Source organism: Lithobates pipiens, unplaced genomic scaffold (genome assembly GCF_037356315.1).
Source record: "Lithobates pipiens isolate NorthernLeopardFrog02 unplaced genomic scaffold, aLitPip1_a1.2 Scaffold_30, whole genome shotgun sequence".
In the NCBI taxonomy this organism is placed as follows: Eukaryota; Metazoa; Chordata; class Amphibia; order Anura; family Ranidae; genus Lithobates; species Lithobates pipiens.
The window spans coordinates 10,280,960-10,303,152 of record NW_027507791.1 but is presented as its reverse complement, the minus strand read 5'-3'; the positions used below and the strand labels follow the sequence as shown (position 1 = coordinate 10,303,152).

Here is a 22,193-nt window from a genome sequence, read left to right as displayed (position 1 = left end):
TTTTGGGTGATGTGATGTGTTGGGTTTGTGCCAGACATAACGTTTTTTCTTTGGCCAAAAAATTAGATTTTAGTCTCATCAGACCAGAGCATCTTCCTCCATACATTTTTGGAGTCTCCCACATGCCTTTTTGCAAACTGAAAACATACCACTTTGTTTTATGCTGAAAGTAATGTCTTTTCTGGCCACTCTGCCATAAAGCCCAACTCTATGGAGCGTACGGCTTATTGTCGTCCTATGTACAGACACTCCAGTCTCTTGAATAAATTGATAACATATCACCACAGAGTGATACTGTGGATACTGCTAAAATATTCAGAGCCACATCCTATGATTTATGGCATATATTTGGGAAAATAGAGCTTAGACTTTATAGGCACGACCATATGGATATACTGATATAAAAAGATCATTTATTAAGCATAGAAACAATATTAAAATCAACACTAGATCAAGTCCATATAACAGAGTTTGACAATGTGGATTGAACAAAGCCTATAGAAATAACATATATATCTCTTAGAGATGGATGACCACTCATTAAGATTACCTTACCTATTCTAATTGATTTATCTTCCTGTATATATAGCAAACGCAGCCTATAACTAGAAGTTCATCTACTTGATTTTGTTATGTTTTATACCAGTATATCCATATGGTCATGCCTATAAAGTCCAAGCTCTCTTTTTCCAAATAAATACTCCAATCTCTGCTGTGGAACTCTGCAGCTCCTCCAGGGTTACCTTTGGTCTCTATGCTGCCTCTCTGATTAATGCCCTCCTTGCCCGGTCCATGAGTTTTGGTGTGCGGCCTTCTCTTGGCAGGTTTGCTGTTGTGCCATGTTCTTTTCCATTTTGTTATGATAGATTTGATGATGCTCCTAGAGATCATCAAAGATTTGGATATTTAACCTAAACCTGACTTGTACTTCTCAACAACATTGTCCCTTACTTGTTTGGAGAGTTCCTTGGTCTTCATGGCAGTGTTTGGTTAGTGGTGCCTCTGGGGCCTTTCAAAAAGGTGTGTATATGTAATGACAGATCATATGACACTTAGATTGTATACAGGTGGACATCATTTCACAAATTGTGATTTCTGAAGGTAATTGGTTGCACCAGAGCTTTTTATGGGCTTCATAACAAAGGGGGTGAATACATACGCACATGCCAATTATCGTTTTTTTCTGGAAAATAGATTTAGGTATGTATTTTTCTAATTTTACTTCACCAGCTTAGACTATTGTGTTCTGAGGGATACAGCAATGAGGGGGGCAATTCTGTCATGGATCTTCATAATCTAGGTCCTCACTTTCGTCTGTCATTTCCTCATCTTTGATTCCCTTCTGCTGAACAAACTCTTCAGTCAGTCCCGCTTGTCGGAGCGTGTGAGTGAATTTACGCTCTGCTTCTTTAACTGCAGATCCCTGGAGACAGAAAGCATACTGGCAGGTCATACTGATACGGGATATATAAAGGATGAAAGTGATTGTCCCACATCACATTGTCCTGGACTAAACCTATCCCATTTACCTTAGAGACTTGTTCAAATAGGTACGCTCTCCTTCTCACCCGACTCTTCATCTCCTCCAGCTCCTTCTCATATTCCTGACTTCTCTTCCGATCAGATGCTCTACAGAGACAGAAAAGACATCTCTACTATAATCAATACTCTGGACTGATAAATACAAGGTAAAGTTGGTCGTTTTTGGGCTCAGTATATACCAAGGTTTAATTGGTATTGGTCAAGTATGGACTCATCATTAAGGCTGGGTTCACACTATCTTTGCATGTGGCTCACAGCAGGGGTCCGGTGTGTCCCAGTTCACCGTTTCTGGTCCGATTTCAGACAGAATTTTTGGCTGAATTCGGACCTGAAATGGACCAAAAGATGCTCAAGGCTCCTGTGCAAATTCGCACCAGAACCGCAGCCGAGATATGTGAACCGGCTCCATAGAGAAATCTGCTATTGCGAATTGAATGCAGGGAACCTGCATTCAATTCACAATAGTGTGAACCCAGCCTAAAAGTTGGAGTTTGTAGTGTTCAGGTATGGACTCATCACTACAAGGAAGGGTTGATGGTATTCAGGTCTTGACTCATCATTACAAGCTGGAGTTGGACTCATCATTATAAGGTGGGGTTAGTTGTGTTCAGGTATGGACTCATTACAAAGTGGAGTTGGTAGTGACCCGGTATGAAATCACTACAAAGAAGGGTTGATGGTATTCAGGTTTGGACTCATCGTTACAAGGGAAGGTGGGGTTGGTGGTGTTCAGCTCAGACTCATTACAAGATAGAGTTGGTAATGTTTAGGTATGGAATTGCCTATTTATTATTTTAAATTACTCTGTGGTGTTGATTTACTAAAACTAGAGAGTGCAAAATCTGGTGCAGCTCTGAATAGAAACCAATCGGCTTCCATTTTTTTTGTTTTTGTTTGTCAAAGCTTAAAGTGATTGTTCTTTTTCTATTAAAATAACATGTCATACTTACCTGCTCTGTTGCAGCAGTTTTGCACAGAGCAGCCCAGATCCTTACATAGTTAGTTAGTAAGGTTGAATAAAGACACCAGTTCAACCTGAGTGTCTACAATTGTCCCCATCACTGTACACTGCACACTCTCATCGGTCCCTACCCTCAAGGAGCCCACAATCCAAGGTCCCCATTCATATACTAGGGCCAATTTTGAACAGAAGCCAGTTAACCTACCTGCATGTCTTTGGAGTGTGGGAGGAAACCGGAGTACCCAGAGGAAACCCACGCAGGCACAGGGAGAATATGCAAACTCCAGGCAGGTAGTGTCATGGTTGGGACTCGATCCAGCGACCCTTCTTACTGCTAGGCGAGAGTGCTAACCACTACACCACTGTGCCGCCCTCTTCTCTGGTCCCTGGCTGGAGGTCCTGGCCCCTCCCTCCTGCCAAGTGCCTCCACAGCAAGCAGTTTGCTATGGGGGCACCCGAGCTGAGCTGCTGCTCCGGGGATCCATTCAGACCTAATCTCCTGATTGGCCAACTGAGTTTGACAGCAGCGGGAGCTAATGGCACCACCGCTGTGTGTCAGCCAATCAGGAGGGAGAGCCTGGGATGGCTGAGGCATTTGTGGACATTGTTGGATAGAGAGGGGGCTCAGGTAAGTATGAGGGGGGGGGGGGGGGCTGCTGCACACAGAAGGCTTTTTATCTTAATGCATAGAATGCATTAAGATAAAGAACCTTCTGCCTTTACAACCACTTTAATTGAACAAGCTGAAGTTAGAAGCTGACTGGCTCTCATACACAGCTTCACCAGAGTTTGCACTCTCCAGTTTTAGTAAATTAACCTCCTCAGTGTGTCATGTTCTCGTTCCTCGATCCAGGCCTAAGGCCTGATTCACACTTGTGCAGGTGCATTTTGCATTTTTTCAATACACATCTTTAAACCATTGAAGTCTATGGAAAAAAAAAAAAAAAACCCTGGTCCTTTCCATAAAATGCACAGATGTGAACTAAATCCATAGGAAACCATGTTATATGGACTGTAGTGTGTTTCTGCAAAACTGTAAACGCACTAAAATATGCATAGGTGTGAACCAGGACTTAACCGCACCACAACTTTCACGCTCATTCTGCTAGGCAATTTAATCATTTACTGGCAGTCAGCCTATCTACTGCACAATGACATCAAATGAGCTGAATGCTATATAAATTGGAACTTACTGGTTCTCTCTCAGCTTCTGCATGTTAGTCTCTGCCAATGGTTTATGTGGATCCATAGCTTTGGCACGGTGGGAGATGGAGCGCTGCATGCCCAGAGATCTTTGTCTGTGTTTCTGCAGCCACTTTTCCTGCTCTGCACCCTTGTGCTCTCTGTCTTGTAGTGAAGATCTGCAATAGATTTCTAGATATATAAGCACAATATTCATCAGGGAATCGGTTCCTGCTTCTTATAATAACATTCAGTGTCATTCCCATTTCTAGAGCTCTGACACAGAAATGTCACAGTTAGACAGTGGCGGTGCTGAAGCAGAATGAGAAAATGACTTTCCCACTCCCACCCTGAGATACCTGATAGAGGCTTCCCTCCTCTTGGTGCTGTCTGTTATGTACACTGGCAGGGTGTTTGGTGACAAACTGGACAGATGACGGGAGGGTGAGACAGGGTGTCGATCTTCATCCTGCAGATACAGAGAGATAAGGTAACATGCCATGTGATTTAGAAGCACCCCATCTTACTCTTATACAAAAAAAAAAATTGTATAAAATGTGTGTAATAGTATCCAGCTCTGCACCCAAGCCAAATGTTCCCAATCTGCCTTGAACGCTTGGGGCAGGTGGCAAACTGAGCAGTCAGTGTTAGAAAGTGGTTAGCACTTCCGGCTAGCAGTACTAGGGCTGCTGGTTTGAATCCCAACCACAGCTCTACCTGCCTGGAGTTTGCATGTTCTTCCTGTGCCTGCGTGGCTTTCCTCCCACACTCCAAAGACATGCTGGTAGGTTAATTGGCTCCTGTCTAAATTGGTCCCAGTATATATGCACTATATTGTCAAAAGTATTGGGACACCTTTACACACACACACACACACACACACACACACACACACACACACACACACACACACACACACACACACACACACACACACACACACACACACACACACACACACACACACACACACACACACACACACTTTAATGGCATCCCAGTCTTAGTCCATAGGGTTCAATATTTTTTTTATTTCATAATCTTTATTTGTTTTCTTCAATATTTTACATAATAAAAAAAAAAAGAGAAGCATTCTCTATGAAAAATACAACCACTTATTTCACCCTAACACGTAAAACATTTCTATATAACAGGGTGAGCCTTTAAGAAACATTCTTATCCATAAAGTATCATTAATTCTTCTACTATCGAACCCCTTTTCCTCCCACTGCTCAGATGTTCTTCCTTCCCCTTTTCTTTCTTCTTTCCTTTCCTCTCTTCCTCTCCTTCCTTCCCCTTTCTCTATTCCCCTCCCTTCCTTACCATTCCCTTCCTCCCTTCTCCCCCTCACTTATATTCCTAATCCCTCATACTGGGTATCTCAGTCTATCCAACCAGGGTTTCCACATCTTTTTAAATTCTTTAAAATTTCCTCTCCTTAAATATATTACCCTTTCCTTCCATATTGTTTCCGTAATTACCAGCTGCCAGTCTGCTACTGCAGGGGGGTTTTTTTGCTTGCCACCTCTGCGCTATCAATTTTCTTGCCTGAAACATACACCTCAATATTGCTTTATTTATACATGCTGATCTTCCTATTCCTTCGTCCAGGCCCAACACACACATATCCTGGGGTCCCACTTGATCACCACTCTAAATATTTCATTCAAAGTGTTAACAATCTCTGACCAGTAGCGAAACAGTTTTGGGCATCGCCAGAACATGTGTGCCAGGTCTCCAGACTCCTGGCATCTAGGGCATTTATCATCTGCTCTGCGTCCAAAGCTAAACAGTCTTTTTGGTGTGTAATATCATCTATGTAGCAGCATTAAATGTGACATTTTCTGGGCAGGCGAAACTGAGATTAAGTGTCCACCCTCCAATATTTTCATCCACTGTTCATCCGTGAATGTTCCAAGTTCCTCCTCCCAATTCCTTCTACATTTAAACCTTTCTGGGCTTCCTATACTTCCTTCACATATAGATGGATAAACATCCGCTATAAATCCTTTTGCCCTTTCTTGGGAGTTTAATCTGCTATAAATAGGGGAGTTGTTCCAAACTGGTCCCTGCTTATTAAATTGTTTCCCTAACGCGTGTCTAATTTGAAGGTATTTATAAAATGATTGTTTTGATATATCAAACTCCGATCTTAAAGCGGGAGTCCGCCGGGACTCCGGGTTTTTTTTTTTTTTTTAAAAGCCAGCAGCTACAAATACTGCAGCTGCTGACTTTTAAAATAGTGACACTTACCTGTCCAGTGCGCCCGCGATGTCGGCACCCGAAGCCGATCTCTAGGTCGTCTGTCAGGTCCTGCCGCCGCCATCTTGGGTATGGGAATCAGGAAATGGAGCCTTTCGGCTTCATTTCTCGGTTCCCTACTGCGCATGCGCGAATCGCGCTGCGCAATAAGGACGCTCCCCGCTGCCTCTGGGATCTGTGTGTTTCCCAGCAGGCAGCGGGGCACTTGCGGGAAGGGGCGGGCACTTAAGTTACGCCCCTTTCCGCAGAGAGCTATCCCGGAAGTGGGTGCAGTTACCTGGATTATCCAGGTAACTGCACCCCCCTCCCCCCTGAAAGGTGCCGATTGTGGCACCGGAGGGGGGGAGGGTTCCGATGAGCGGAAGGTCCACTTTAGGGTGGACCTCCGCTTTAATGCGTTAAATGTTTTTAATATTTTTCCTGTGTATAACTGGGCCAGCTTGTCTATCCCCTTTATTTCCCAATCTTTATATCCTCCTATCTCAGTGATGGAGAACCTTGGCACCCCAGATGTTTTGGAACTACATTTCCCATGATGCTCATCCACTCTGCAGTGTAGTTGAGCATCATGGGAAATGTAGTTCCAAAACATCTGGAGTGCCAAGGTTCGCCATCACTGTCCTATCTTTTCCATTCCCTGCAGGTTCCGATTATCCCACAAGGGGGCGTATTTGGTTAAGCCTCCCAGACCTTTAATCGCCTTAACTGCCTTCCACACTTTTACTACTAATTTTATTGTAGGTGTTTTTTGGGAGAATGAGTTTGCCTCAAGAGCTTCTACCATAGTCTTATGGGGTGTCCCCATTAACATTAGGGCCCTGTTCGTTCCACCACCTATCTCCACACTCAATCCCAGGTGCTGCAATTAGGCAGCTAGGAAGTAGCTCCTTGGGTGTGGTACTGCCATTCCTCCTTTTCTTGTTGGTGATTGTAGAGTTTGTAAAGCAATCCTTGACACTCCCCCTCTCCATATGAGTTCTCGACATAGTACCTCTATTTTCCTAAACCATTTTATATCTATCCATATCGGGGAGTTATGTAACGCATACAATAACTGCGGCATCCATACCATTTTAATCAGATTACATCTCCCTGCAGTTGATAATGGGAGTCTCTTCCAAATTTCAATTTTATTTTTAAATTTAGCTATTAATGGGACAACATTATCACTTATATATTTATTGGGATCTCTTTATATATGTATCCCCAGGTATTTCATTCGCCCCACTACTTCCATCTGCGGCACTGTCGCTGGACTTTGGCTCCTCAATTTATCCACTGGCATAAGGGCTGATTTTTCCCAGTTTATAACCAGTCCCGAGAACCTCCCAAAATCTATAATGACTTTCATCCTCTGCCTGAGGGACTGCTCTGTGTCCCCCAGGAAGAGGAGAATATCGTCCGCATATAGCACGATCCTCTCTTCCCTCATCCTCCTTTGGAAGCCAACCATATTCATATTGGATCTAATTGCAATAGCTAACGGTTCTATCGCCAGGGCGAAAATCAGGGGCGACAAAGAGCACCCCTGTCTTGTCCCCCTCTCTAAAAAAATCTTATCTGAGTACTCATTATTAACCCTGATTCTGGCACTAGGGCCATTATACAGAGTTTTTACCCACGCAATAAGCGTGGAGCCAAATCCAAATTCGCCCAGTACACGCCAGATATATCTCCCATTCTAAACTTTCGAAGGCTTTGATCACATCCAGAGCCATAATTGCCTTTTTGCCTTCGTTTTCTGTTGGTACCTGCAGATTAAGATATATAATCTTCTTATGTTCATACTTGTAGATCTGCCCGGGATAAATCCCGTTTGATCGGTATGTATCAATCTGGAGATAATTTTATTCAACCTAATTGCTAATACTTTAGCTAATATTTTAGCATCCACACAAAGGAGGGAAATGGGTCGATAAGATTGGGTTTCCAATGGATCCTTCCCCTCCTTGTGCAAGACTATTATCGTAGCTTCGCTCATTGAGGTAGGCAATCTCCCTTCCTCCTTTGCCCAATTAAATACTTTGAGAAGCTCTGGCAGCAATATTTTGCTAAGGTTCAATATTGAGTTGGTCCACCCTTTGCAGCTATAACAGCTTCAACTCTTCTGGGAAGGCTGCCCACAAGGTTTAGGAGTGTGTCTATGGGAATGTTTGACCATTCTTCCAGAAGCGCATTTCTGAGGTCAGGCACTGATGTTGGATGTAGACTTGTGCACAATGGAAAATTTTGTTTAGTTTCGGTTCGTTGTCATTCGTAAAATACATAATTTCGTTCTGTTATATTCGTTATGTTACCTTAATACGTTTTCGGATAATTCGTTATTATTCGTAGAGTGTCGAATTCATTCGTTCGTATTCGTTGAAATTCGCTATTTATGTATGTATAGACATTCGTGATAATGATTCGTAGTTTGGAAAGTCGTTTGTTTATTGAATCTTTTAACACACACAATGACAACGTCTCTTCTCCTCGACTCAAATACAATACAACACCCTTCTAACTCAGTTCTCAGGAATGCACTTTGCCAGTAATCCATCCCCCGGCACAAAATTAATTAGCTGATTGGACTATAAGATTTACTTTGAGCTGACCTTTTGTTTCATTAGATATTTAAAGAATTACCAAATTCATTTGAATTCATTCGAATTCATTCGTTATATTTCTTTCATATTCGTTGTTATTCGTTATTTTTTATTCGGACATTCGGATGCATCCGAATGTCCGAAAGATACAAAATTTGTCCGAATTTAGATTCGTTACGAAACGAATTGCACAAGCCTAGTTGGGTGAGAAAACCTTGCTCACAGTCTCCGCTCTAATGCATCCCTAAGGTTTTCTATGGGGTTGAGCTCAGGACTCTGTGTAGGCCAGTCAAGGTCCTCCACCCCAAACTCGCTCATCCGTGTCTTTATGGACCTTGCTTTGTGCACTGGTCCGGATTATGGTGTGGGGTTGTTTTTCACGGGTTGGGCTTGGCCCCTTAGTTCCAGTGAAGGGAACACTTTAGGCGTCAGCATACCAAGACATTTTGGACAATTTTATGCTCCCAGCTTTGTGGGAACAGTTTGGGGATGGCCCCTTCCTGTTCCATTGTGACTGCGCACAAGTGCACAAAGCAAGGTCCATAAAAGCATAGATGAGCGAGTTTGAGGTGGAGGAAATGGCCTGGCCTGCACCTCAGCTTGATAGAACACCTTTGGGATGAATTAGAGCAGAGACTGCATGCTAGGCCTTCTCATCCAACATCAGTGCCTGACCTCACAAATGCGCTTCTGGAAGAATGGTCAAACATTCCCATAAACACACTCCTAAACCTTTTGGACAGCCTTCCCAGAAGAGTTGAAGCCGTTATAGCTGCAAAGGGTGGGCAACTCAATATTGAACCCTACGAACTGGGATGCCAGTAAAGGTAATGTGCGTGTAAAGGCAGGTGTCCCAATACTCTTGGTAATATAGTGTATGTATGAATGTGAGTTAAAGACCTTAGATTGTAAGCTCCTTGAGGGCAGGGACTGATGTAATCATACAATATAATATTATATATATATATACATACATACACACACACACACACACACACACACACACACACACACACACACACACACAGTATCTCACAAAAATGAGTACCCCCCTAAGTGAAAATGTCCAAATTGGGCCCAAAGTGTCAATATTTTGTATGGCCACCATTATCTTCCAGCACTGCCTTAACCCTCTTGGGCATGGAATTCACCAGAGATTCACAGGTTGCCTCTGGAGTCCTCTTCCCCTCCTCCATGATGACATCACAGAGCTGGTGGATGTTAGAGACCTTGCACTCCCCCACCTTCCGTTTGAGGATGCCCCACAGATGCTCAATAGGGTTTAGGTCTGGAGACGTGCTTGGCCAGTCCATCACCTTTACCCTCAGCTTCTTTAGCAAGGCAGTGGTCGTCTTGAAGGTGTGTGTGGGCAGAGCCCCACACAGCCACGCTGATTTAAAAAAGTGACAGCCAGTACGGGCTACTTCTTCCCAGTACTGCTGTCAAAGGGAGTGCGGGGATCGAGCAGTGGCTGCAGCATTGGGAACATGTTACACATTCCACCCTAAAAGCAGGTGGAACATATAACATGTTCCCAAAGGTGAACTTATCTTTTAAAGAACCAGCTCTGACTTTACGCCCGGACACTAGGATGTAAAAGGACAAGCTGTGGTCACCTTAGATCCAGAGCAGGCTGTACAGGGGCTGACTGTGGTCCCCGGACAATCGGGAGATTAGGCCGTAGAGGCCCTGGAAGCAGTCTCACCTGTTCACTCTTGGAGTGGCTTGGTTTCTTTCTGTGTCGCTGACGGGATGTGCGTAAATTGAAGGGTTTTGTCTGTGTAGGTTCTCTGACTTGTTGCCTAGAGAGGGAGAGTTTCTGAAAGTTTCTGTAAAGCGTGTGGAAGTCTGGGACGGCCGGGTTTGTGCGCGGCTGGAAACTGAGACTCTGTTGCAGAAAAGCGAGGTGCTGCTCTTTGCATTTCAGGGATGTTCTGGAATTGGGATCTCTGATGTGACGAGTTAGAGTTACTGGAGCAGTGGAACTCTGCAGCAAATCCTTTGCTCTTAACTGACTATTAATCTTTCTTAGAAGTTCTGCTTCTGTGGTAGAAACCAGATATATTTACATTCAAAGGTCTGCAGTGTCATTATTATTGCTACAACACTATAGTTACATAGTAGGTGAGGTTGAAAAATGACACAAGTCCATCAAGTCCAACCCATGTGTGTGATTATGGGGGTTATATACTAAAGGAAAATCCTCTTTGCACTGCAAGTGCACTTAGAGTTAAAGTCGCTTTAGATCTGTGGGGGACATGCAAGGAAAATAAAAAACTGCATTTTAGCTTGCACGTGTTTGGATGATAAAATCACTCATTTCAGATCTACCCCTTAGATTTAGAGCAACTGTACTTCCAAGGCCACTTGTAGTGCAAAGTGGATTTGCCTTTCGGAAATAACCCCCAATATGTCAGTATTACATTGTATATCCCTGTATGTTGTGGTTGTTCAACACTATGAGGTTGATTTACTAAAGGCAAATCCACTTTGTGCTGCAAATGCACTTGCTTCAGATCTGAGAGGGAAGATCTGAAATTAAGGGAAGCTCTGCTGATTTTATCATCCAATCATGTACAAGTAAAAATACTGTTTTTTTATTTTCCCTGCATGTCCCTCTCAGATCTACAGCGACTTTAATTCCAAGTACACTTGTAGTGCAAAGTGGAGTTCCCTTTAGTAAATAACCCCTTATCTTCACAAATCCCATACACCAGACTCCCTCTATAGAGCCCAATAACCCAGAGTATAACATGCTATTCCTTCTACACCCAAGATCCTATACACCAGCTTGCCAAAGATTTAAAAAAAAAACTTTTTGTACTAAAAAAAAAAAAGTAAAATTCTAAGGTTAAAGTCCTAAAATAGTTTTTAGTTAGGGTTGGTCTATTTTGATATTGTTCTATCCAATACAGTGGGGGTTATTTACTAAAGGCAAATCCACTTTGCATTGCAAGTGCACATGAAAGTGCAGTCGCTGTAGATCTGAGGGGGACATACAAGGAAAATAAAAAAGAAACAGCATTTTAGCTTGCACATGATTAGATGATAAAATCAGCAGAGCTTCCCCTCATTTCAGATCTACAGCGACTGCACTTCCAAATGCATTTTCAGTACAAAGTGGATTTGCCTTTAATAAATCAACCCCCGTATCCTTCCTAGAGCTCACAAATACCAGGGTATAATAGTCTAAGGCCTGATTCACACCTATGCAGTTTTAGTGCTTTTTGCATTTTGCAGATTTCTACTACAGTCCATTTAACATGGTTTCCTATGGAACACATTCTGTAGTGTAAAAAGAAGTAAAAATGCATAGGTGTGAATCCAGCCTAAGGCTGGGCTTACACCTGCAGAATTTAATTCAAAAGATGTTGTTTTCAGAACATTTCTTTAATTTCCTTAAGCTGGATACACGCTATACAATTTTCTGTAGATTTTTTCCTTCAGATTTACCAAAACCATATAATATGATGTCAAACCTTAATGCCCCATACACACTATCAGTTTTTCTGCTGAGTTTTTCCTTCAGCTTTACCAAAACCATATAATATGAGGTCAAACCTTAGGAGTTTCAATTTGTACGCAATCAGGCAGACCCTTGCACTACATGGTTTTGGTAAATCTGAACGAAAAACTCAGCAGAAAAAATTATAGTGTATGGGGCTTAAGAGTTTCAATTTGTATGCAATCAGGCCCTTGCACTACATGGTTTTGGTAAATCTAAAGGAAATCAGACAACAAAAGTTGTATAGTGTGTATGGGGTCTTATGCCGCGTACACACGATCAAACTTTCCAATGGGAAATATTGGATGTGAGCTTGTTGGCGTTAAGTCTGACCGTGTGTATGCTCCATCGGACATTTGTTGGCAGACTTTCCGCCAACAAATGTTGGCTAGCAGGTGCTCACATTTTCCGCCAACAAATGTTTGTTGTCGGACTTTGAGATCGTGTGTACACAAGTCCGTTGCACAAAAGTCCAAAGTAAAAACACGCATGCTCGGAATCAAGGACGTGCCGGAAGCGATCGGTCTTGTAAAATTAGTGTTCGTAATGGAGATATCACATACGTGTTGGACGTCACTACGTTTGTAATTGTTGGCCTACATTTGTGTGACTGTGTATGCCAGACAAGTTGGAGCCAACAACCTTCTTACAAAAACACGCGGTTTTGTTGTCAGAAAGCCTGATCGTGTGCACGGGGCATAAGAGTTAAAGTGGGACTATACAACAGACATGGATAGAAACTTTTTGGCAAATCTAAAGGCCCGTACACACGATCTGACTTTTTGACAACAAAGATGCAAATTAGCTTTTTTAAGGCAACATCTGACCGTGTGTACGCTCCATCGGACTAATTTTTTCAGTTTTCATCTGACTTTTGTTGGCTGTGCGAATGGACAAACTTTCCGGCAACAAAAGTCAGATGGAGCAAAGTCCAATCGTGTGTATAGAACCAATGCAAAAGATCAGACAACAATACAGAAGTTGAAATATACCAAAAATACTACACACATCAAATACCGCCACCTAGTGTGTAAACACTGCGCCAGCACCCAACCTCCCCCCAGCTGCCACTTGTTTATATATTATTCAAATATTTAGAAGGTGAATAAATCCTCACACTTACACCGTGTTAAATCACTATCCCCTTGTGGCGCTAAATGGGTAAGATTAATCCCCCCGTAAGACCTCCAAAAATATATAATGGGAGTATACAGAGTGGATTCTCCAACCCCTATTCCATACACCTCAAATAAATAATGTATATGAAAAATCAGCAAATCAGACATATAAATGAAATATCAAGTGTCCTCAATCATTCAATTATAAGTGCAAAAACGAAATAAATATTTTCATATCCATTTAAAATATGTGCATGTCCCTCAAAAGAAACAATATATTCAAACGAATATGCAAAAGTGTGTGCTCAACTTCACATGTGTTTATAACATACAGCAAAAGCAGGTTATTTTAAAGTGAAAAAAACAATTAATTTCTTAGCATATAAGTAAAAGAGTCCTCAATAGAAATATCCCAAAGTAGAACGACAGGTGGTGATAGATGAAAAATCAGCACGCCCTTCTCATATGTGCTTTCTTATCAGTGTCCCCAAACGATGAAAACTCCTTCACCACACCACTAGTGACCCCCTATGGATGGAGCACTCACCAAACGGATTGCCTAGTACTCTCGCACCAGGCTCAACAGGCGTTTCAAATAGCTTAATTAGGAATCACAGATGTCCAGCACACAATATCCAGAGGGTGTTAATCCTATTTGAATCTGCAAAAAGGAAGTATCTCCCCAAGTTCCTCAAAAAGAAAAACAGAGGCTTCCCATGGTGTAATACTATAAAACCACTTTAATAGCACACTTAAAAGCCACTTGGTAATGCACTCACATGTAAACAGCTTATAAAAAGCACTTCAAAGTCACTGCAATAATTCACATCAGCAAAACTTCACTCAAAGGCATTGGTGGTTACAGTGGATACTGGTCACAGAGTTAGCAGTGTCAGTGATATCTCTCACCCCTCCTTTAGCTGTATGGTACCCTACAGCCAGACTCTCAATGACACTCTCTCTCCAATCCTGTTCCTCGTGTAAGAGGCACACACACTTCAGCCTTGTTTGCAGAGTTTGATTCAATCAATGGTTGCCAGATAGCCACGCCCCCGACATGTTTCGTCACTAGGACTTATTCATGGGATTGGCTATCTGGATCTCAATACCTCCTTTTATTCTAATGGCAACCATCCCTTAATGAGCGTCACACCTGCTCTTCAAAAGGTGACTCCCAGTTCTCTCACCCCACCAATCTGAATGCTCAGATCCACCCACCTCTCCACCAGAGTCCTCCTCCAGTATCCAGAGCCAATCCGGTTGCATTATATCCGAGGGGTTGTGAGCCAGCAGCTGTAGCAAATTCCAGCTCATATGCATCCGGTGGTGCCTGTACGAGTACTAATCTCCTCCCCACTTGCAGGGCTTCAAAACACCTCACAAGGTGTCCCCACCCCTACTCCGATAATTCACTCCGCCCCCCACTACACAACCCGGTGTAACGATCACATAGTACGCCCGCGCGTGCGCAGATGCTAACTCCCTCCTCAACCATCCCCAAGCGACGTCAGCACGCACGCTCTAGCTCAACGTTCCACCCACCACGGGGGCTCTCACCATTAGATTCGATCGTGCCACCACTGCGCATGCGTCGACATTTCACTCACGCATGCGCAGATACTGTCCCCCTCCCAAATCGCCAACCGACGTCAGCTAGCAGGCTCCAGCCCCTCGCTCCCCCACCACAAGGGCTTTCAACATCAGGGACAGCCACGCCCCCACTGCGCAAGCGTCAATTACTCACTTTCTCGACCGCGGAGTGAAAAAGGGTATCGATACCGCCCGTCCTCCCAACCCTTCGGATTTCTCTTCAAACGTCCGAGAAGCTCCTCCTGTGTCACCGTGCACGCGCACATCGGATATCAATCCGACAGCAGTATCTCACACAGCAAGGAGCTAGTATCACATCCAATTCCCTCTCACACACAGTCCACAGGTGTCCACTCGAATCAAGGGAGGGAGGTGGCGGTGCCAACATCCCAATCAGTCATCCTTCATATAGTACAGCTGTAAGGTACCTACCATCCCCGTATAGGTGGCTATACCAGACCATATACTAGCCCTCCTCCCAATAATTCCCCAAGTGTTATAGTAGGGGTAAAAAAGGGGGATGCTAGTAGTTATAACATAACTCTCATCTCCCTATCCCCATTAGGATGCCTACAGTATCTCTATATCGCCATTGCCTTAGAGTTCACATAATACATGTCCCATCATTTATATCATGCAATCATAAATGCAAATGACAACAAATTAATATGCATCACATCTTTCTAAAAGCACAAATTAAAAAAAAAAATTTAAAAAGTTTAAATTAAATATTTATCTATATCTGCGGCTAATTACAAAAGTTATCACCATATGTACCCCCATCCATCTGGTGTGTGAACACCTATGTGCGCCTAACCACTCCATAAATCTTGATCTAAGAGTACATATGGTTAGCATTATTCACCTATCCGCATGATATAGATTAAAATTATCAATCTCAATGGATATCAATACTGGTCAATCTTCATCAAACCCATTGGGCCTATTGGGAGTATAATCCAGACGTTTCTATAAATGGTTTCCTCTCGCAGAGAGAAACCAAATGGATCTTTCTGATGAAGAGCCTGGCGCCGAGGGGAATGAACATCGAATTAGATGTGAATTGCTTTATTAATAACTCATAATACTGCAGTATGAGGATAGGAAAGTAGTGAATACTGGCTTTAGGATTACTATATAAAAAAACTCCTTTTTCTGCATTTTCGCTTTGTCATTCGTATTGACCCCTCTAACTTAGTAGGATTATAGTTCTTTGGGGAATTGACCCCACCAATGATTGTACTGAGATCATGTGGGTTATAGGAAACCATTTATAGAAACGTCTGGAGTAATTTATTAAGTACAAGTGGGCTATAGGAAACCATTTATAGAAACGTCTGGATTATACGCCCAATAGGCCCAATGGGTTTGATGAAGATTGACCAGTATTGATATCCATTGAGATTGATAATTTTAATCTATATCATGCGGATAGGTGAATAATGCTAACCATATGTACTCTTAGATCAAGATTTATGGAGTGGTTAGGCGCACATAGGTGTTTACACACCAGATGGATGGGGGTACATATGGTGATAACTTTTGTAATTAGCCGCAGATATAGATAAATATTTAATTTAAACTTTTTAAAAAATTTTTTTTAATTTGTGCTTTTAGAAAGATGTGATGCATATTAATTTGTTGTCATTTGCATTTATGATTGCATGATATAAATGATGGGACATGTATTATGTGAACTCTAAGGCAATGGCGATATAGAGATACTGTAGGCATCCTAATGGGGATAGGGAGATGAGAGTTATGTTATAACTACTAGCATCCCCCTTTTTTACCCCTACTATAACACTTGGGGAATTATTGGGAGGAGGGCTAGTATATGGTCTGGTATAGCCACCTATACGGGGATGGTAGGTACCTTACAGCTGTACTATATGAAGGATGACTGATTGGGATGTTGGCACCGCCACCTCCCTCCCTTGATTCGAGTGGACACCTGTGGACTGTGTGTGAGAGGGAATTGGATGTGATACTAGCTCCTTGCTGTGTGAGATACTGCTGTCGGATTGATATCCGATGTGCGCGTGCACGGTGACACAGGAGGAGCTTCTCGGACGTTTGAAGAGAAATCCGAAGGGTTGGGAGGACGGGCGGTATCGATACCCTTTTTCACTCCGCGGTCGAGAAAGTGAGTAATTGACGCTTGCGCAGTGGGGGCGTGGCTGTCCCTGATGTTGAAAGCCCTTGTGGTGGGGGGAGTGAGGGGCTGGAGCCTTCTAGCTGACGTCGGTTGGCGATTTGGGAGGGGGACAGTATCTGCGCATGCGTGAGTGAAATGTCGACGCATGCGCAGTGGTGGCACGATCGGATCTAATGGTGAGAGCCCCCGTGGTGGGTGGAACGTTGAGCTAGAGCGTGCGTGCTGACGTCGCTTGGGGATGGTTGAGGAGGGAGTTAGCATCTGCGCACGCACGGGCGTACTATGTGATCGTTACACCGGGTTGTGTAGTGGGGGGCGGAGTGAATTATCGGAGTAGGGGTGGGGACACCTTGTGAGGTGTTTTGAAGCCCTGCAAGTGGGGAGGAGATTAGTACTCGTACAGGCACCACCGGATGCATATGAGCTGGAATTTGCTACAGCTGCTGGCTCACAACCCCTCGGATATAATGCAACCGGATTGGCTCTGGATACTGGAGGAGGACTCTGGTGGAGAGGTGGGTGGATCTGAGCATTCAGATTGGTGGGGTGAGAGAACTGGGAGTCACCTTTTGAAGAGCAGGTGTGACGCTCATTAAGGGATGGTTGCCATTAGAATAAAAGGAGGTATTGAGATCCAGATAGCCAATCCCATGAATAAGTCCTAGTGACGAAACATGTCGGGGGCGTGGCTATCTGGCAACCATTGATTGAATCAAACTCTGCAAACAAGGCTGAAGTGTGTGTGCCTCTTACACGAGGAACAGGATTGGAGAGAGAGTGTCATTGAGAGTCTGGCTGTAGGGTACCATACAGCTAAAGGAGGGGTGAGAGATATCACTGACACTGCTAACTGTGACCAGTATCCACTGTAACCACCAATGCCTTTGAGTGAAGTTTTGCTGATGTGAATTATTGCAGTGACTTTGAAGTGCTTTTTATAAGCTGTTTACATGTGAGTGCATTACCAAGTGGCTTTTAAGTGTGCTATTAAAGTGGTTTTATAGTATTACACCATGGGAAGCCTCTGTTTTTCTTTTTGAGGAACTTGGGGAGATAATCCTATTTGAATCTGCAAAAAGGAAGTAACACCCTCTGGATATTGTGTGCTGGACATCTGTGATTCCTAATTAAGCTATTTGAAACGCCTGTTGAGCCTGGTGCGAGAGTACTAGGCAATCCGTTTGGTGAGTGCTCCATCCATAGGGGGTCACTAGTGGTGTGGTGAAGGAGTTTTCATCGTTTGGGGACACTGATAAGAAAGCACATATGAGAAGGGCGTGCTGATTTTTCATCTATCACCACCTGTCGTTCTACTTTGGGATATTTCTATTGAGGACTCTTTTACTTATATGCTAAGAAATTAATTGTTTTTTTCACTTTAAAATAACCTGCTTTTGCTGTATGTTATAAACACATGTGAAGTTGAGCACACACTTTTGCATATTCGTTTGAATATATTGTTTCTTTTGAGGGACATGCACATATTTTAAATGGATATGAAAATATTTATTTAGTTTTTGCACTTATAATTGAATGATTGAGGACACTTGATATTTCATTTATATGTCTGATTTGCTGATTTTTCATATACATTATTTATTTGAGGTGTATGGAATAGGGGTTGGAGAATCCACTCTGTATACTCCCATTATATATTTTTGGAGGTCTTACGGGGGGATTAATCTTACCCATTTAGCGCCACAAGGGGATAGTGATTTAACACGGTGTAAGTGTGAGGATTTATTCACCTTCTAAATATTTGAATACAGAAGTTGACCAAAGGTGGCAGTAAAGAGCAGAAAAATCATGTGATTTGGTGAAAGTTGGCCACCGCCCTTTGTACAAACTTTCCCGTGGATTTTTGTACGAAAGTCCGATCGGGTGTATGAGGCTTAATAGAAACAAATACATTTCTAATTGTCAAATTCACTCCCGTCTGAGAAAAATCAGCACTAGTCTTATGCGTCTACACTTTTCAAAGTTGATCTGGAAGTAGGAAGTTTCTTCTATGAAAACTGACACATTAACATGGTAGTCGAAAAAGAAGTAATTTTAAATTAGTCCTATCTATGAAGGGACCATCGAATGGTCAGACGAGCAATTTTTATACTTTCTCACCTTAATGAAATTCTACAGGTATAAGGTCAGCTTAACTCAATACTCCTCAGATCTAATACACTAGCCTCTATAGAGCTCAATACCCCAGGGTATAATACCCTTTCCCCTCTACTCAAATCTTATCCAATACTCTGGGGTGTAATACCTTGGCCCTCTACTCCCCAATTACATTAAGGAAAACCCCGGCTCTAATACCCAACCTCTCTACTCAATAGATCCTACAGAGTAGTCTCTACAGAACCCAATATCCTTGCTTTTTATACTCTGCCCTCACTGCTCTATGGACCCTCTAAGTTAGCATACTATATTCTATTGAGACACCATTGAATGGTTGCATCTGAACACATTTCTACAGGTATCAGGCCAACTTCTACTCCTCAGATTGAATACAATAGTCTCTATAGAGCCCAATACCCCCGGGTATCATACCTTGCCCCTCTACTCCCAGATCCAATTCAATAGCCTCTATAGAACTCAATACCCCAGGGTATAATACCCTGTCCCTCTACTCCCCATATCTAATAAAATAGCTTCTATAGAACCCAAAACCCCTGGGTATAATACCCCAGAGTAGCCTCTACAAAGACCAATATCCTTGGGTTTAATACTCTGCCCCCACTACTCTATGCACCTTCTATGTTAGCACACAACATTCATGGGTAACCACTACAGCAGACTGGATAGTGCAGAAGGAACATTACCTCTAAGCCGATCACTGACTGTTGGGTCCAGCACAGATTTGGGAATGGGTTTGATGACACTCTTGGTTTTTTGGGCCGGGGCTGTCACTGGACGCTCACATGACTTTTTCCTCTCTTCTACTAGGAAGTGAAATGGTTTCTGCATGGCAATCAGCTGCTCTTTTCTTCTCTGTATGTCAGACTTCCTGCGTTCATCTTGTTGCTCCATGATGTCATTGTAGAGGGGAAGGAGGACTTCAGCTGGAATGGGCTGGGCCCGGAACTTCTTGTGGCATTCAATATCCTCCTCCTTCATGTCATCCTCAGGGTCAGCCCAGTCCAGGGCTCTTACCTTCTCTCCCCTTTCTGCTTCCCGCAAACTCATCTGAAATGGTTTGGGGACCGTGATGGTGAATGCACTGCGGCCTCTCCTGGGCTTCGGCCTTGTGTTGGCAGCCGGGCTGGAAGAGAAATCAACAGCTTTACAAACCAATTGAAGCCAAACACAAGTCTTGGTCTTTGTCACACAGATCAAGTCACAGGTAAAAGAACCTGTAGACATGCAATTGCTTACCTCTGTAGGCCTATGTCTTGATACCTGAGTGGGGTGGCAGAAAAGTACCTGCTGAGATCTCCATCATCCACTCCACCATCCAGACCAGCCTGGGACCGATATAGACTGGCCAGTTCCTGCAAGTAGAGCCTGTTTCTGCTTTTCAAAGAATGCAGAGTATCCAAGAACTGCCGGTCCTCCCCATCAGGGTGTCCACTTCTTTCAAAATCATCATCACCAGCCATGTCCTACAAGAGGGGTACATACATTAGATGGGTGCAGATATTGAGGGATATATATATATATATATATATATATATATATATATATGGTAGGTGGTGGTAAAGAACGGTCTAAACAGTAGATGGGGTAGACATGGTAGGTGGTGGTAAAGAAGGGACTCAAGAGGTCTCAAACTGGTGGCTCTCCAGCTGTTGCAAAACTACAAGTCCCATCACACCTCTGCCTGTGGGAGTCATGCTTGTAACTGTCAGCCTTGTGATTCATCATGGGACTTGTAGTTTTGCAACAGCTGGAGGGCCACCAATTTGAGACCCCTGGCAGTAGGTGGGGGTAGATAGGGACACACACACACACACCCACTAGGAGTTAAATATTGTGGATGGGGGGAGGAGAGGTATATAAAGTAGATAGTTGGGGGTAGAGGGTAGGTATGTAATGGTATGGAGGGGCAAATAAAGTATGTAGTTGGGGGTAGAAAGGGGTATTTTATAAATTACATAGGTGTGAGTATAGATGAATATATACGGTAGGTAAGTTGGGGTATATATTAATGAAAGTAAAGTCCGGGTGGCTGCACACCAAACTGAGATCCAAACACTGTTATTCACATAAAACCATGAAGAACAGGAGGAGCACTACATGTACAAGCAAGGGAGGAACGGCTTGCACACAAATTGTGCTTTATCCCTTTGATAAAGCACAATTTGTGTGCGAAACATGTAAGCCGTGCCTCCCTTGCTTGTACATGTAGTGCTCCTCATGTTCTTCGTGGTTTTATGTGAATAACAGCGCTTGGATCTCAGTTTGGTGTGCAGCCACCCAGACTTTGCTTTCATTATTGCTTGAGCTGCGACTGGGTGAGCACCCTCCAGGGAGGAGATCATGGTGTTGGAGCAGTGTGGACCTCTTGTTTGGGGTATATATTGTAGGGCTCAATAGGTGGAAGTATAGAGGGGTATATTTGGTAGGTAGGTAAGGTTATAGAGCAGTATGTACAGTAATACAGTAGGTAGATGGGTGTATAGAGAGTTATATAGGTAGATAGGTGGAGGGTATAGAGAGGCAAATATAATAGGTGGGGGTATAGAGAGGTATATATGGTAGGTAGCTGGGCATAGGAGGATGGTATAGAGAGTTAAATACGGTAGGTGGGTTTAGTGGGGTATATACAGTAGATAGGTGGAGGGTATAGAGAGGTAAATACAATGAGAGGTATACATTGTGGGTAGGTGGGGGGTATAGATTATAGAGAGGTAATATACGGAAGGTAGGTTAGGGGTAAAGAGAGGTAAATACAGTAGGTGGGTGGGGTCTATAGAAGGGTATATACGGTTAGTAGGTAGGTAAAGGGTATAGAGCGGTAAATATGGTAGGTGGGTGGGTTTATAGAGAAGTATATATGCTCTATGGGTAGGTGGGGGGTATAGAGAGGTATATATGGTCGATAGGTAGGTTGTCGGGGGGGGTATAGAGAAGTATAAATTGTAGGGGGGTATGGAGATGTAAATACAGTAGATGGGGGGGGTGGTATGGCGAGGTAAATACGTAGATAGATGGGGAAATAGGGAGGTATAACTACGGTAGGTCGCTCCTCTTCTATGTTCTGCGGCGTCCGTGAGGTTATGAGTTTCCATAGTGACCAATTACCTCCTGCAACCGGGCGGAAGTCAATAGACGCCATATTGAAATTGGGCAA

General features: G+C 43.3%; 1 protein-coding gene across 1 annotated transcript; it reads right to left on the bottom strand.

Annotated features, from left to right (window-relative positions):
* Positions 1–1,216: 1,216 nt before the first annotated feature.
* FAM161B (FAM161 centrosomal protein B) lies at positions 1,217–22,193 on the bottom strand. Its single transcript, XM_077463673.1, has 8 exons — positions 22,077–22,193; positions 20,276–20,502; positions 19,723–20,162; positions 10,238–10,575; positions 4,045–4,154; positions 3,697–3,864; positions 1,530–1,629; positions 1,217–1,423 (listed from the first exon to the last, which is right to left on the bottom strand). Exons 1-8 carry the CDS (start codon positions 22,176–22,178, stop codon positions 1,280–1,282), a joined length of 1,629 nt encoding a protein of 542 aa, XP_077319799.1. The 5' UTR covers positions 22,179–22,193; the 3' UTR covers positions 1,217–1,279.

Bases quoted from the DNA above. Each gene is read 5' to 3' on its own strand.
- FAM161B (XM_077463673.1), bottom strand. From the start codon at position 22,178: ATGGCGTCTATTGACTTCCGCCCGGTTGCAGGAGGTAATTGGTCACTA. The intron at 1,630-3,696 runs GTAAGTTCCAAT...CTGTCTCTGTAG, and splicing joins CAGAAGCTGAGAGAGAACCA to AGCATCTGATCGGAAGAGAA. The intron at 1,424-1,529 runs GTAAATGGGATA...TTCTGTCTCCAG, and splicing joins TATTTGAACAAGTCTCTAAG to GGATCTGCAGTTAAAGAAGC.